The sequence below is a fragment of the Belonocnema kinseyi genome, chromosome 2 (assembly GCF_010883055.1).
Source record: "Belonocnema kinseyi isolate 2016_QV_RU_SX_M_011 chromosome 2, B_treatae_v1, whole genome shotgun sequence".
Lineage (NCBI taxonomy): Eukaryota > Metazoa > Arthropoda > Insecta > Hymenoptera > Cynipidae > Belonocnema > Belonocnema kinseyi.
Genome location: NC_046658.1, coordinates 18,545,766 through 18,561,449, shown reverse-complemented (window position 1 = coordinate 18,561,449; position 15,684 = coordinate 18,545,766). Strand labels below are relative to the sequence as shown.

The 15,684-nt window shown below is 31.0% G+C and overlaps 1 protein-coding gene across 1 annotated transcript in view; it reads right to left on the bottom strand.

Annotated features, from left to right (window-relative positions):
- LOC117168189 (protein yippee-like 5) overlaps positions 1-13,056 on the bottom strand; it is a 27,576-nt gene extending 14,520 nt beyond the window's left edge. Inside the window, exon 1 of the mRNA XM_033353650.1 lies at positions 12,815-13,056. Within this exon, the coding sequence (XP_033209541.1) occupies positions 12,815-12,987 (173 nt within the window). The 5' untranslated portion in view covers positions 12,988-13,056. The remainder of the gene's footprint in view (positions 1-12,814) is intronic.
- Positions 13,057-15,684: the final 2,628 nt, after the last annotated feature.

Below are 15,684 nucleotides of genomic sequence, written 5' to 3'. Positions count from 1 at the left end.
AAATCTCCGGCGCTCGAGATCTTGCGCCGATTGGTCAAAAGTTTCGAGACTCAGAAGACGTGCGCAAAATATATGTATAACCAAATTCTGAAACAAGGTTATGTTCCCCAGGATTCACCACGCATTTCAAATAAATAATTAGTTACGAATATTAAAAAATGTAACACAACATTGAAATTGCTCATAAATACATTCGGAACGTGCATTAAGTACTTTCTTATAAATTGGAGTTGGTTTTCACGAATGTAACGGTACGTGAGTGATATTTGACGTTTGACAAGTGTCAAAATCGTTTTGTGCTTCGATCTTAATTAATTAAATAAAGTGAATATCTGCAGGTTGATGACCTTTTGACTAACTGCAACGAAAATTATAATCCGTATGATTATAAAAATTCCAACGATGAATCTGAGATTTAAATGATGAGAGGTAAGAAGCGGCGAATTATTCTTATAAGCGACCCTATAAGTTCAGCGACCTTGAAAATTTCGTCTCCGCCACTATATAATGTTAAAGTATACATTTTTGCGATTTTTGACTTAGAAATTATAAAAATTATTAGCTGAAATCTTCAATATTAACTCAGCTTCAGAATAGATCTTTATATTCTAGACGTCGAAAGTGCGCACGTGCCAGGATTTCACGTCATTTCCGTTTTTTTTCGAACAGTTTTGTGTCGAAACGTATGGAAAATATTGTAAATAAAAATACCAACGAAAAATAAACATTTAAATAAATGAGAGTTTAAAGACAACAAATTCCTAAGTATATTCAGAAAAAAACTGCGAAAAAGTGCGAAAAGTGTGGCCAGCAAGCCCATTATTTACATTTGTTGACATCTGTCATCTTCAAAAAAATGTTTAAAAATCAGGGAAGATGATGTTCCAGGAACAAAATTAGTGCACAAATCGGTGGAAGATTGCAGTGTTAGACAGCTTAAACGATGGATAAAATATAGGAAACGATCTTTAAAAGGAAAAAAAAGTGATTCAGTAGAAAGGTTATTTGAGGTTATGTTTGGCAGGTATTAATATTTTCTTTCTTTGCTAAGATTTGCTTACATATTAAATGAACTATTATACGAGTATTTATGTATTTATAACCAGTTTATATGAAAGAAGGAAAATTTGTTAGTACATTGCTTATACTAGGTAATCACTAACAAATGGCCTTTTATTGTCTTAACTTGAAAAAGAGAAGTAGAAAATATAATATTTTATCATTTTATATTTGTGTGAATATTAAAGATTTACTCAAACAAAGTTCTGAACTGCAAATCTTGTATAAAAGAAAATATTTATACCTGCCATACAAAACCTCAACTAACCTTTCCACTAAATCACGTTTTTTTCCTTTTATTGCTGGTTTTCTACATTTAGGACTTCATTTCAGCTGCTCAATACTGTGCTCTTCTACTGATTCGTGCACTAATTTCGCACCTGGAACATCATCTGCCGTGAGTTTCGCCGAATTTTTAAGCATTTTTTAGAAGATGACAGATGCCAATAGATGCAAATAATGGCCTTGGTCGCCGCACTCTTTGCACGTTTTTCGCCGTTTTTTTTTTAATATACTTAAAAATGTTCTACCTTAAAAATCTCTGTTATTTGCAAATTAATTTTTTATTGTTTTTATTAACAATATTTTCCATACATTTCGACACGAAACTGTTCGAAAAATACGGAAATGACGTAAAATTTCGGCACGTGCGCACTGCCGACTTCTAAAATAAAAAGCTCTATTAGAATGAGCCATGGCCATATAACTTTATTTTCAAGAGTTTCACCAATCGGGTTTTGAGTATACACCATATTACAAAACATTAATAAAGATTTCAAAAGTTTCAAAGATGTTAAAATATTTAAAAGGATTTTGAACATTGTATAAAGGCGTGTTTATCAGATTTTAAATATTTCATAACAATTTCACAAAGATTTTTAAAATTGTAAAAGATGTAAAGGGTTTCAAAGATTTTGAAAAAGTTACAGTTCACTAGATTTCAAACATTTTAAAACATTTGGAAGATTTGAAAAGGTTTCAAAATATTTTAGAAGATTTTTTTTAATAATTATAGATTTCAAATAATTTAATGATTTAAACGAATAAAAAAGATTTCGCAAACAATGATTTAAGAAAAACTTGCCAAAGAAACCAGGTCCCGAGAATTTTTGTGAACACATTCTAATAGTGTATTACATTGTTTATATTTCATAACTAATTATTTATTTGAAATGCGCGGTAAATCCTGGGGAACATAAACTTTTTTTCAGAATTTGGTTATACGTATATTTTGCGCACGTCTTCTGCGTCTCGAAGCCTTTGACCAATCAGCGCAAGATTTCGAGCGCGGGAGATTTGGAAACCGAATTAAAATCGCCTATATAGTGCTTTCTTGCATTACAAATATGCAAGACGGGTTGCATTGTATGCTAGAGTTTATAAAATTGTATTCCCTATGACTACATAGTTATGTGTTTCATATATTTTACAAAAATATTTTTGTTACCAAAAATAATATTGCAATTTTTCCAACTTTTTTATTGCAAATTCAAGTTCATGCAAATCGAAAATAAATCTTTTACAATTTATACTCGTAAGCTGTTGTGATACAATGAAAAATATCTTCAAAATAAGCCCAAGAAAATAAAAAAATGTTGACTATTTCGGAAGTTATTGAAAATGTAAGAAAAACATTGAAATTTACACTATTTTTGCAATAACTACTTAAAAACTAAACAAATTAGCTTCACCCTGGGTTTATTTTATAGAGAATTTTGAACACAATCAACCTTTTAAAGAGAATTTTTTTTAGCTCTGGTATAAAGAAAATTAATAGAATTTATTCAGTCATAAAAAAGAGGGCCTTAAACTTTTTCACGGCAGTTTATACTCAAATTCCTCATAATATCTTAAAAATACTTTGAAATATGAAGTAGTTTAAAATATTCTGGATCATCTCGAAGTACAATGAACCTCGTATTTAGACATTCCAAGAATTGACGCCCTGTTGCGACTATCGTGTGCCCTAACGGCCCACAGTGGTAAAAAACGATTCTCTTCGTTCAGAAATCTAATATCTCCAAGATTGACTGAACAGAATTGAATTAATTTAGACTGAATACAGTTCACGGCATACCTAACAAGGGAACAATACTCACAAGATCCAAATATATTTACCAAGACCGGAAAACCCATGGGAAATCGGATACTTTTCATATTTTATGAATAAACTGACTTCAACTTTTAGAAAAAATAATAAATTTTTTATATTAATACTTAAATTTGCTTATTTACATCGGTCAAACTGAAATCCAAATAAAAGTGGTACCTCCGATTTTTCATTTTCCTGGAAAATTTGATAAAACATGAAAAAACGTGAATTTTCAGGTTTTTTAGCTGACAATGCTATTGTATTTTTTTTTTTTGTTTTATCGCATTTTCCAGGAAAATAAAAAATCGAAGATACCAATTTTCCTTTGGATCTTACTTTGACCGATGTAAATAAAGAAATTTATGTGTTAATATAAAAAAGTATCATTATTTCGAAAAGTTTGAGTCATTTTATTCATAAAATATGAAAAGTACCCGATTTCCAATGAATTTTCCGGCGTTAGAAAATATGCTTGGATCTGGTGACTAATTTTCCCTTATTAGGTATGACGTGAACTGGAGTCAGTCTAAATTTTATTCAATTCAATTCAGCCAATCTTGAGATATTAGGTTTATGAACAAAGAAAAACGTTTTTTACCACTGTGCGGCCTACCTCTGTAACTGCGTCAAGATTTTCCGACACTTCACACGGAGCGGGAGGCACACGCGAATAAGCAGAATGACAAGCCTACGTCGAGCAGCAGTAGAGCTCCAATGTAAGATTTCTTTTTAATATTTAATTCAAATTCAAATTTCTTCTGGATTTGTGGCGCTGTCGTAGCTATCAATAGGCTCTACGATTCGATGAAGAAAACAAATAATAAGACAAAGGAGTATTAGATAGAGAGAGAATAGAAAGAGAGGTCCGATCAAGTTCATAAATCGGAGTCCCACTGTCGTTTTTTGAAAATCAAACTGTCACGTGAGAATAGTGAAAACTGTGTTCTTCGTGGACAGCTCGTCTAACATTTATAAAAGGAAGTGATTTTCTGTTTAATAACTCTCCAAAGGGTTTATTCAAGTGAAAGAATGAGTATCTGGACCGATTATTTAAGAGAAAGCTCTCGTTTTGAAAGAGATGCTCAACGGCCCGCAAACGTTTAAAGTACGTAAACAGGAAGCACATTCTTTAAACGTGTAACCGCAAACTTTCTTCCTAACTTCCATTAAATAATTAGTTGTTCTTTATTCATAACGTGTCCCTCAAGGGTTTACATGGCCATCTGCAGACTTTTTATTATCTGATTCTAAATGTTTACAATATTTACAACTGTTTACATCAATTCTTATATCTCCTTGATTAACCTAGCGTAATTTTACTGTCGGAAGAGTGAGCGAGCGGTCGAAGCGAGAGAGCAAGCGAGTGAGAGCGCATATTAATCAACTTATACTACTAGATAATAATACTGCTGTTTTGAAAATTCAAAATGATAGAAAAATTACTTCATCGCTAGGACATTATTAGATTCCTGTTCTAGAGTTAATTTAATTACTAAAAACTTTGCAAAATCGTTTAATTTATCAAAACAAACTGGCTCGATTAATACTGGGGCTCTTGTAAATTACAATCAATAAAATTTTGATTCACCAATTAGATAATATTGAAGTACTTATTTTTCAGAGACGATTCCATTTTGGAAAACAGACATTTGTTTATCATTTCACAAGTTTTGCGTTTTTTGTGCAGTTGTTTTTCACTTGTATCAAACGCTTTGAATATTAATCGTGAAACTCTCACTTTCCGACTCAATCGCTCAGCAAAAAAAAGATTTTATTGTCATTACATGTCGCAATAAGTTACACATATACTCCTGAGACTTATCTATAACGAGGCGTCCTAACGGTAGGGTGCCAACACACGCGACACGACTTGACGGTACTTAACCAAAAATAAAAGCAATAAAAAACTAACCGAGAAGTTAGCGCTAGAAAGTCTTGCTCGCGTAATTGAGCAAGATGAGGCTAGAAGTTAGCCAAAACTAAAAGGTGCTCACTCGCTTCACCTTCATGCTTTACCTTCATGCTTTACTCGCCCGAGATAGCACTTTAATGTTTTGATGGAGCGAGCGAGCATCTTCTAGTTTTGGCCAACTTCTAGCTCCATCTTGTTCAATTCCGCGGTCTAAAACTTTCTATTTCTTACTTCTTCTTGGTAAAAAAACACTTAGGGAACATTTTGTTGTGGGTTTTTGACCACTTTTTTCCGATTTTTGACCACTGTGCGCTGTTATTACATTCAAACTTATAAAATAATGACTTTCCAGTACATACATTAGCCTAATAATTCCAATGATAACTTCACTGTCAAAAACATTTGATCGTAATTTAATATACATGTGAATAAAGTCATTTGCAAATATCGTAAATTAATTTTAATATACTATCATGTTGTGAAATTAATATGCATATTTCATATATATTAAAGTCGGTAAAACGGAGTGCGTGAAAATAGAATGTTCTGTGACACCTTTAAATCCCGTCAAATATTAAAAAATAAATTAATAACCTTAAATTCGCTGTGGATTTTAGAATTTTAACGTAAGTACAGTGGTTCTTGGGGGTTAGGTTTCTTAATTATTTGCTTAATTGAACTTTTCCAATAAAAAACCAATGCACTTTATATTTATCTATAGGACAGAATATTGTGTCTTATTATTTATAATTGAAAATTACTGCCAAAACTATTTTTAATTTGTATAATGTGAAAATATCTGACTTTTCTTATAAATAATCAATATACGGTAAATGAAATCTAATATACATATGATAGCCTCTTAATGACGATTACGTAAACCGATGTTTTAGATTTAATATATAAATTTATATCAGGGCATATCGAAAAAAAGTTGTCTGCGGGAAGTTCTAAAAATCTATATCTACTATGCGGAGACAGAAGAAGTTTTTTATAGAACTTTAGGGAAGTGTTTTTGACTTTCAAAAGAAAGTTTTCATTGCTATTAGTACTTCGGACAAACCTTTTGTAATTTTAAACTTTAAATATAATTAATATACTTGAGTCCCTGGTGCCAAAAATAAGAGAGCTTACCAAATTAAAAATACTTTGACGTTTGGAAGGAAAAGTGAAAATAACTATAATTGACTTTTTTTGAAGCTGGAAACATACTATTTTACTTAATGATACGTGAAAATCGCAATTATAGTTATTTTCACTTTTCCTTCTCAACTTATATGTATTTTTATGCCCTAAAAGAATTTTCTTTTACGATAAAAATGTCTGAAAATCTTTTTTTACATCAAAATAAATGAATTCGTGCAATAACAACTAATTCGATGGAGAAAAGGTGACCGAACATTGAAATATATCGAAAAAATCACTGTTTTCACAGTTTTAAACTTTAAAAAGTTTCTGCTAACTGAAGATGTCGTTTTAAAAATCTGAAAGAAAATCATGAAGACACATTTTGATATCTATAACAAGATTTTTGATATGCATAATCAAAATTTAAAAAATTTATTTTTTCAGCGCACCCTAGTATACATATATTTTATTTTAGGTTATGTTATTTCATTATATATTACAAATAATGGTCACGTAAAGTGAGAATAATGCTCGATATCGTAATAATAGGAACATTTACATATTACTACATTCTTTCAAATAATCCGCCAAGAATTCTCTAAGAGGTCGAGAACAGAGTTCGCACATGCTCATTGCACTTGGTGAAAATGATCAGGACGGTCTTTTCGCACTATAGACTCTAGTGTGGTTCGCTACACCAGTACTCGTTCGTTCATCATTTATCATATCAAACTCAATCACTCGGTCCGCGAGGAGCTCCGTCGCGTTCGATCGCCGAGTTGACATATACCGAATCAACAACACCGATTCCTACCGAAGGAATCAGGATGCATAAAACACCGTTGCGATCAAGCTAGAGAACGAACGATCCAGTTCTGACCTTGTGTGGGTGCAACGCCATCGCCGCTTCGTCGCGAATATGGTTAATCACAATACACAATCGTGTTAATTCATTAATGTAATTCACCTTGTGTTAACTTCCAATAAATCAGGGTTTTTTATGCCGCAACGGCTTTTTCCCGTAAAAACGTGTTTCATTTAAAATTCCTGTGCATCGAACGATAGGAGATAAGGGTTTGTTCTTCCTTAATATTAACGGGGATTTTCGGGTTGGGAGTGAAAACAAAAAAATCAATTTAATCGAAAATAAGTAGCTGAACCACCTTAAGCTATGCGATTAAACATACAGTTATTATCCCTCAAAGAAGAGTCCTTAAACTATTTGATTGAGAATTAATGTATTTTGTTGAAAAATGTCTCTTCTTCTGTTATCGATTAATCATTTTCATTTCCTTAGATTAACATTCAACTATTCCAGTTAAATATTCATAATCTATGTTGAAAATTCATCTTTTTTTGTAGTTGAAAATGATTCCATTTCTATGATAATTCGTCTTTTATAGTTGAAAATTCAACTGTTTCGTTGATTTATGTTTTTTTTTTTCAATAATCGTATTTTTGGTAGAGGATAAATATTTGTGTTTAAAATTCATCTTTTCGGTTTAAAATTCGTCTATTCCAGTTTTTTATATAGGAGAGCAAGTGCCAGCAAGTGTCTCTGAGCCTCATTCTGGCCTTCGAACTTATGCCCCGTGGTGAGGAAACTCAAGGACGATCCCCTGAAAAAACGGCACCACGCTGGTTTCTGGCACTTGTTTTCCCATATAAAAAACTGACTTCAAATGTCGCTATTTTCACTAAAACAACAAGAAGCACATACTTCTTTCAAATTGTAAATTATTACAGATAGATGAAATACCTCCAATTAAAATCAGTTAATTATCTTCATTAGAACCGAAGATAGTTTAGTTGGATATTTATTTATAAAAAAAGAACAATTATTTATATTTTGCAAATTTTTCAACAGCAATCTGTTCGGAAATGTTTAAAGTACCACCATGATTTTTTTAGACTTCCTATTATTTTTTTAATTAAAAACTACCCTAAAGTTCACTGTCTTTAAAAGCTGTCAAATTCCCTTACTTTTCATCAGATTTCCAGATCTGTAAGCTATAAAAATATTTTTTGAATATTACTTTTTGTATCATTAATATACAACATTTGCACCTTTGAAATAACCCCACGTTCATTAAGCTACCATTTTTTCTTCACCTAATTTTTCAACATAAAAGCCAGAGGACACGAATTTTCTCGCCGATAGTAGTAAAGAATTTAAGAAAGTAGTTCTTAAAGGTCATATTAATACTTTGAATATTTGTATTAAAGATATAGTTAAAAACATTACACATACACAAAACGATTTTGATAGAATCAAAATATTAATCATGAACCAAACAGAAGAAAAGTTTTCTAATGAATGTAAAATTTTTTTCGACTGACAATCGGTAAGACATTCAAACTTAGGAACAATACCTATTTCTGATTCTTTAAAAAAATCGATTGGCTGAAAACTGGATACTATAGGCAAACAAAGTTTCACAATAATCCCACCTGGATTTTAAATAAAACAAAAACAAAACACAAAAAATGTAGAATATTTTCTTAGTTTAGGGAAGAATGAATTTAGATCTGCACTTGCTTCTAATTTACAAATTGTTATTAATAATGATAGTAAACAAAATAATTTTAGATCTCAATTTACTGAAGTTGCCAGAGAAACAAAAAAATTCTTGTCTGGACATCACAATATTGTAGTAATGAATGCTGACAAGGGCAACGTCAATGTTCTTATAGATAAAACAGAATATATACGAGAATCTTTGATTCTTCATAATTATCCTTCCACTTACAAATTGATTAATAGATACCCTACAGCAAGCATTCAAAATAAGCTTAACAAATTATTCAATGAAACATGGTTTCTCAATTTTATTAACTCTAACACATGTAAAACACTAAAAAGCACAAATGGATACCTCCCTAGATTCCACGAACTTCCTAAGATACATAAACATGATTGCCCACTGAAACCAGTCTTATCCATCGTTGGCTATCCATTGTACTATGTTTCTAAATTTATCGCAACACTTATTAAAATAACTTTAGGCAACACACCACATCATATTAAAGACAGTTGAACTTTAGTAGAAAAAATCACAACATTCACAGTTCCAGCTGGATACGATTTTTTTAGCTTAGATGTGAAATCTTTTCACCAATATCCCACATGAACTTGTAATAGATGCTGTAAAAACGAGATGGAACGAAATTAAATTACACACCAAATTGCCTTTAGAATTTTTCATCAAAATTAAAAAATTTTGTTTAGAGAACACATATTTTAGTTTTCAAAATAAATATTACAAACAGATATATGGTGTTCCAATGGGTTCACCCATTTCAGGCGAAGTATCTGATCTCGTCATGGCAGAATTTGAACAATCTATTTTCAACAAAAATACACAGTTGACATCGTAACCTCCTACCAAAAAAAAATATATTAACATTCAAAAGCCTGTTTAACAATTATCAAAACAGACTAATATTTACTATAGAATATGAGAAAAATAACAGCATCAGTTTTTAGGTGTTCAACTTACTAACAACAATGGACAAATTTACACTAATTGGTTTCGCAAAGAGACTTTGTCAGGTAGATGCACAAATTTTAAATCTATCACTTATCCATCTTAAAAAATTAAACCAAATCCAACTTTAAAAAGTAACTAATGCAATATTGGTCAAACAAAAAAGATATATATATAACAAATAATCAAAGAACACAAAAGATCATGTGAGAAGAACAAAAATAAAACTTCCCTAGACAAGGATTCATCCAGTTACTTCGATTTTGAAAATGTAAATACTTTAGCCAAAGAAACACATTATTATATACGAGTATTCATGGAAATATTCTGCATATTAAAAAACAAAAACAATGCAAACTTTAGAACTGACATCGAACATATGAGCGCTATATGTATTAACCTCATCCATACAACCAACTAGAATTATTATCATTATACAACATAAGAAACAAGCTTACACAATCTCCATAGATACATATAAAAATATGAAATTTATACAGGCATCTCTCTCTCTCTCTAGCCTGGCCCGTTTCAGGCAATCTGCAGGGCCGATTGAATGATTTCGTCTCAAAGAGCGAGTCTGAGAGATTTGGGTTCTTTTAAGTGACGCGACGGTCATATAATGGCCCTATTGTATTCGTCAAGTACCAAGTGAGCAGTTTTTTACAGTAGTTGGCCGCCACCAACTCGACTCCCTTTTTAAATTTTTCTTCAAATTATTCAGACTTTTTTTAATTGATGAATTTTCTTATTGTAAATATTTTATTATAAGTTAAATACTATTTTGGAGTTAAATTAAAAATTGTTCTCTATTTGCGGGTACCTCATTCGAAAAACTTAACAAAGAACCCTTGATTTTGGCTACTCTATTGAGATAGTCCCTATTCTTTTTATTTATGGGGAGGGGGTCGAGGATAATGCCACGGTGGACCACGTGGGATAGACATTTTTCGTTGACTCTGTAAACAACGTGACTCGTAGAAAAAAATGTGAAACTCTTAATGTTTATATTTAAATTGTTTAAATAATTAATATTTCTTTAAATTTACAATGCAACATAGAAAAGTTATCAAATAGAAATTCTTAGTTGACTCTGTAAACAAATTGACTCGTAAAAAGAAAGCCAAACTCTTAATTTTAATGTTAAAAATGTTTCAATAATTAATCATTTTCTTTAATTTACCAAGCAACATAGAAGAATCTCATCGGGTAGGCATTCTTAGTTGATTTCGAAAACAAATTGACTCTTAGAAAAAAGGGCAAAATCTTAATTTTTTAATATAAATTTTTAAATAATTAATATTTATAGTAAATTTACACGACATAGAAAAGAGTAATCGGATATAAATTCTTAGTTGACTTCGTAAACAAATTGACTTGTAGAAAAAGGCCTAACTCTTTACCTTTTTAATCGGATTAGTTTAAATAATTAATATTCTTATAAATTTGAAAAGTATAATAAAAAAAATCATCGGAAAGATATTTTTAGTTAATTCTGTAAAAAATCGAGCTTATTCGTAGAAGAAATACCAAACTCTTAATTTTTTAACATAAAATTATTTAGATAATGAAGCTAGAAAAAAAAATTTGGTTTCGCGACAAGCTATTAGAATATTTAATCGAACGATAAATGAAGCGATTTGATAAGGTACAAATTTTTAATTATTGTTACTTTTGTTAGTATGATTTCTCAAATATGGGTCTGTCATGATCAGGGTTGCGAAGTGACGCGTCACTTGAGGTTTTCTACGTAAATTACCTAAATGAAGTAATTTACGTAAAAAACCGGTAAATTACATGAGAAAGTTGGCAGTTGTCTGTTTTGAACTTTTGAATTTCCTAGCACGTGACATAACCTCCTTCAAACTTTAATTAATTTAAGGATTCTAGATATTAAACGAACAAACGGTTAAAATGGTGAGGAAGAAGATTTCTACCAGGATTCCACATATACCACATATAAAAATATAGACAAAAGTGTCGCTAAGTGCCTATTTTGCGATAAACTATTGACGAACAATGGTTATAAACGTCTTCTAGGTCATAGGCATGCAAATAATGTTGAATTATTATTAATCTTTTCAACTTATATTACGTCATTGTTATGTATTATAATTATTATAATACTTCGATTATATTGTAACCTACACTCGAAAGAACTGTTTATAAATTAGTAAACGTTCAAACAACTTTCAAGGTTATAATAAATTAATGACGTGTAGATGTTTGTACTTCATGCAAAAAAAATTATTTTTCATCACAAACTTAATACCAATAAAAAGGTACAGTTATAACTATTAAATTCAGTTGCTTTTTCCGCTAAATACCTATATTACCGACCTCAATTTTTCAGTTCACTGAATGTTTTTTTGAACGTTCGAACTTTTTTTATGCATAAAATATCGGTTTTAAACTTTGAAAAATGCAAGAGCCGAAAGAAAACTACGTTTAAGTACAAAGCTTAATAATATATGTAAAAAAAATTTTCAACTATCAATTCCATCGGCATCAGCCGGTAACGTTGTACACGAAAATACGAATCTTCTAGAGCCTCGCCTAGTAGCCGCCAGGGTTCGTATTTTCATGTACAACGTTACCGGCTGATGCCGATGGAATTGATAGTTGAAACATATTTTTTTTTACATAGTTTATTATTAAAATTTGTACTTAAACGTATTTTTCTTTCGGCTCTTGTATTTCTCAAAGCTTGAGAACGATATTTTATGTATAAAAAAAAGTTCGGACATTCAAAAAATGTCGAGGTTCAGAAAAAAGAAAATAATTTCCAGTGAAGTTCCTACCAAAATGCAGTACCTAAACGTACTTTATTGTACTCTTAATACATTTTCCAAAGTTTCAGCTCGATATTTTATTTACAAAGTTCTTAGGTTCAAAAAAAGATTCAGTGAACTGATAAAGTGAGGTCGGTAATATAGGTATTTAGCTGTGTCACATGTCCTTAAATATGATCATCACGATATACCACATCAGGTTTGGGGACGCAATTTACTCCGGGTAATTTACCTGAGGTAATTCTGAGATTTTATAATGGCAGGGTATGCCAAAGCTGTTTTTAAAGATATAAAAAAAGGAAATTGAGTTAATCAAACTCAACAGAAACGAAACAAACCTTACCTGTAATTGAGGTTGACAACTTTGTTGAAAAGAAAGGCTCGACCAGTTGCCCCTGTGAAACGTGTACTTATCAGCTGGCCTCTATTTGTGAGATTTGTATCACATGATGCGCAAGAAAATAGTCGAGAGCCTCCAATGTGTTCCAGAAATATAACACCCATTTTAATTGACATTCATTCAGGTTCTCTGCGTCAAGTAAAATCCTCCTCATGATATGATTTTTGTCGCGTTCAAGATATGACCAGTGTCTCCAATCTTGGGAATTTTCTTAACTGCGCTTGCGTCGCGCCGACAACCCGATTGGTAACTGTTAGCGCGCTGATTTTGAATTATATAAATATTCAAATATAATATACATAATAGATAATGATTGACAAATACCCAAACAGAATTTTCCTAACCCTACAATAAAATTTTGGAGTGACAGATACAAACAATTTGATTTCAATAAAAAAAGGTTATAAATTCTGAGTTCAGAGAAATAAATCATTTTTTTTGTCCCAATGATAGATCTCGTCTCTTTCGAGTTTTAAAATTGAATTTTTGTTTATTTCCGACAATGTGACTTACAAATCAAATCACTAAAATTACCAAAAATTAATTAAGAATAATTAATTACTGCACTGATAAATGTTACATCATACATTTTTTTAATAACTTGAAGACCCGAATTACAATTACTAATTAATTATTGTATAGATATTATAAAATATAGAATAATGCATACAAATAATCAAATCATATTTATACTATTAAAACAAATATTTTTTTCTTGACACTTAAACTTCTTATTTCCTTTTTATTAACATTTTCAAACAATTGAAATGATAATTTTAAGGAAATTTTTTTCTGAAATCAGAATTAATAACGTTTTTTGCAGGAAAATCGCAACTTTTTCATCTGTTACCCCCAAATTCTAATTTAAGATTAAGATATCACTTTGGATGCATTTTTCAATCATTATTTATCATCAATATTAAATCTGAATATTTATATAATTCCAAATCAGCGCGCTGACCAATCGGGTTGTCGGTGTGACGCAAGCGTAGTTTAAAAAGTTCCCAAGATTGAGGACAATGACATATATTTCATTAATAACAGTTTATTTTCATCTGACTTACATTTCACAGCAAAATTTAAGATACAATTTCTGAAATACCATATAATATTTCCGCAGCTTAATATACAGAAGTTAATTACAAAATAGACTAATAAAATTTGAATTTAAACAAAAAATCAGCTCAGAATATTATTCTTTTCGATTGAGAAGCGACAAAACGACGCTTAAAGTAAAAAAAGTCATCATTACTGATAAAAAGGTGTAATGGAGAGCTTTCGGAGACCAAAAAAATGTATATTAATTTAATTAAAAGGAAAAAGCAAGTAAAAGCTGAACTCTCAAAATAAAGGGCTATATTTTATTAATCAAATATCTAGCCATCTTGGTCATCAGCGGCGTAACTAGCGAAAATAGCGGCCATGGAAAGCATTAAAAATGATAAGCCCTGCAAAACACACTCTATCACTAATCTTCTGTTTTTTTTTTCCAATTTTTGTTTAGATTTTAAGTGAATCGATAATTTTAGTCAAACTTGAAACAAATGTCTTTTTAAATATTTGAAATATTCTTAATGAAATTATAACCAGAGATGAGGTGGGAGATTGCCATTCTGATGATATAAGACAGCGTGAAAAACATGCTGTAACGATCACGATCTGTTTGGCGCGAAAATTTAAATACTTCAAATTTAAACAAAGTTCTCTACATAAATATTTGATTTCTTAATTTTTGGTTCTATGCATACTGAGAGTAGAATCTCTCCTCACCCGGTCTCAGATTGATAATGATAATCAATGAAACACCAAGAGTTAAAAATTTAAATTGTATATTCTGGGCACTGATTTCAAATGAGAATTTCTCTAAGTTCAATCTTACAAAATCAAAGAAATCGGAGTGAAAGGTTCAGCGTCGCGAGTCAGTCAAAATCTGATCTGGGAAATTCATTTTTCTCGCGGGCTCCTGGATTGCGCTCCCGCACAATTCTACTCTCACTCATTCTCACACGTCAAACCAATCAAAATTCTAATTTATGCCCTCAACTTGCCTAGAGTATGATCTAACCCTTACGTCAACTCTAGTTAGCTGTCTGAAAAAGTGCCATTAAGTACGTTTTATCAATTCAAGCCTAAATCCCATTTCATGCTTCAGTATCAAAGACGTTAAATAATATATAGTAATAGAAGTTTTGTTAATATTTAGAACCTTCCTATAACAAGAAAATGAGATAAATCACTAGTTCAATCTGGTTTACAACAATGTGCTTTTTCCTATGCAATATTTCGATGTTTCTTTTGAAAACCTAACGCTCTTCCAATCTCACATATGCATTCCATGTTAAGCTGAAAAATAAGATCTACAAAATAATCATTTATTTCAAAGTCACGTAAAAATCATAAAAGTAAACCAATTAACAAGTTTGTAAATTCCTGATGCTACAGAGTCAGTTCGCTCTCGTGAAAATACCAAGTTTCTCTCAATATTTTAAGTTTGAAAACCCCAAAACTTAATTAATTCAATATTCATGTTATATTATCCATACAATTTATAAAACCATCGCATTTTCTTACACTCGAATGCATTGCGCTATTTTGAAAGTCCAGGAGGTGCTGCCTCTGGCGCGCGAAATAGCAACTAACGAACAATCACAGATGCCCTATGCGAGCTTCGCGAGCATGGAGGATAGACACAAGGAGACCAAAGTAATGTATCGAAAAATGAGCATATTTTTTCGCGAAGTAATCTGAATTTCCCGTGCGTGGCGCTAGTATAAACATTTGTACAAATATCTATAACCGCTCACGTGATTATC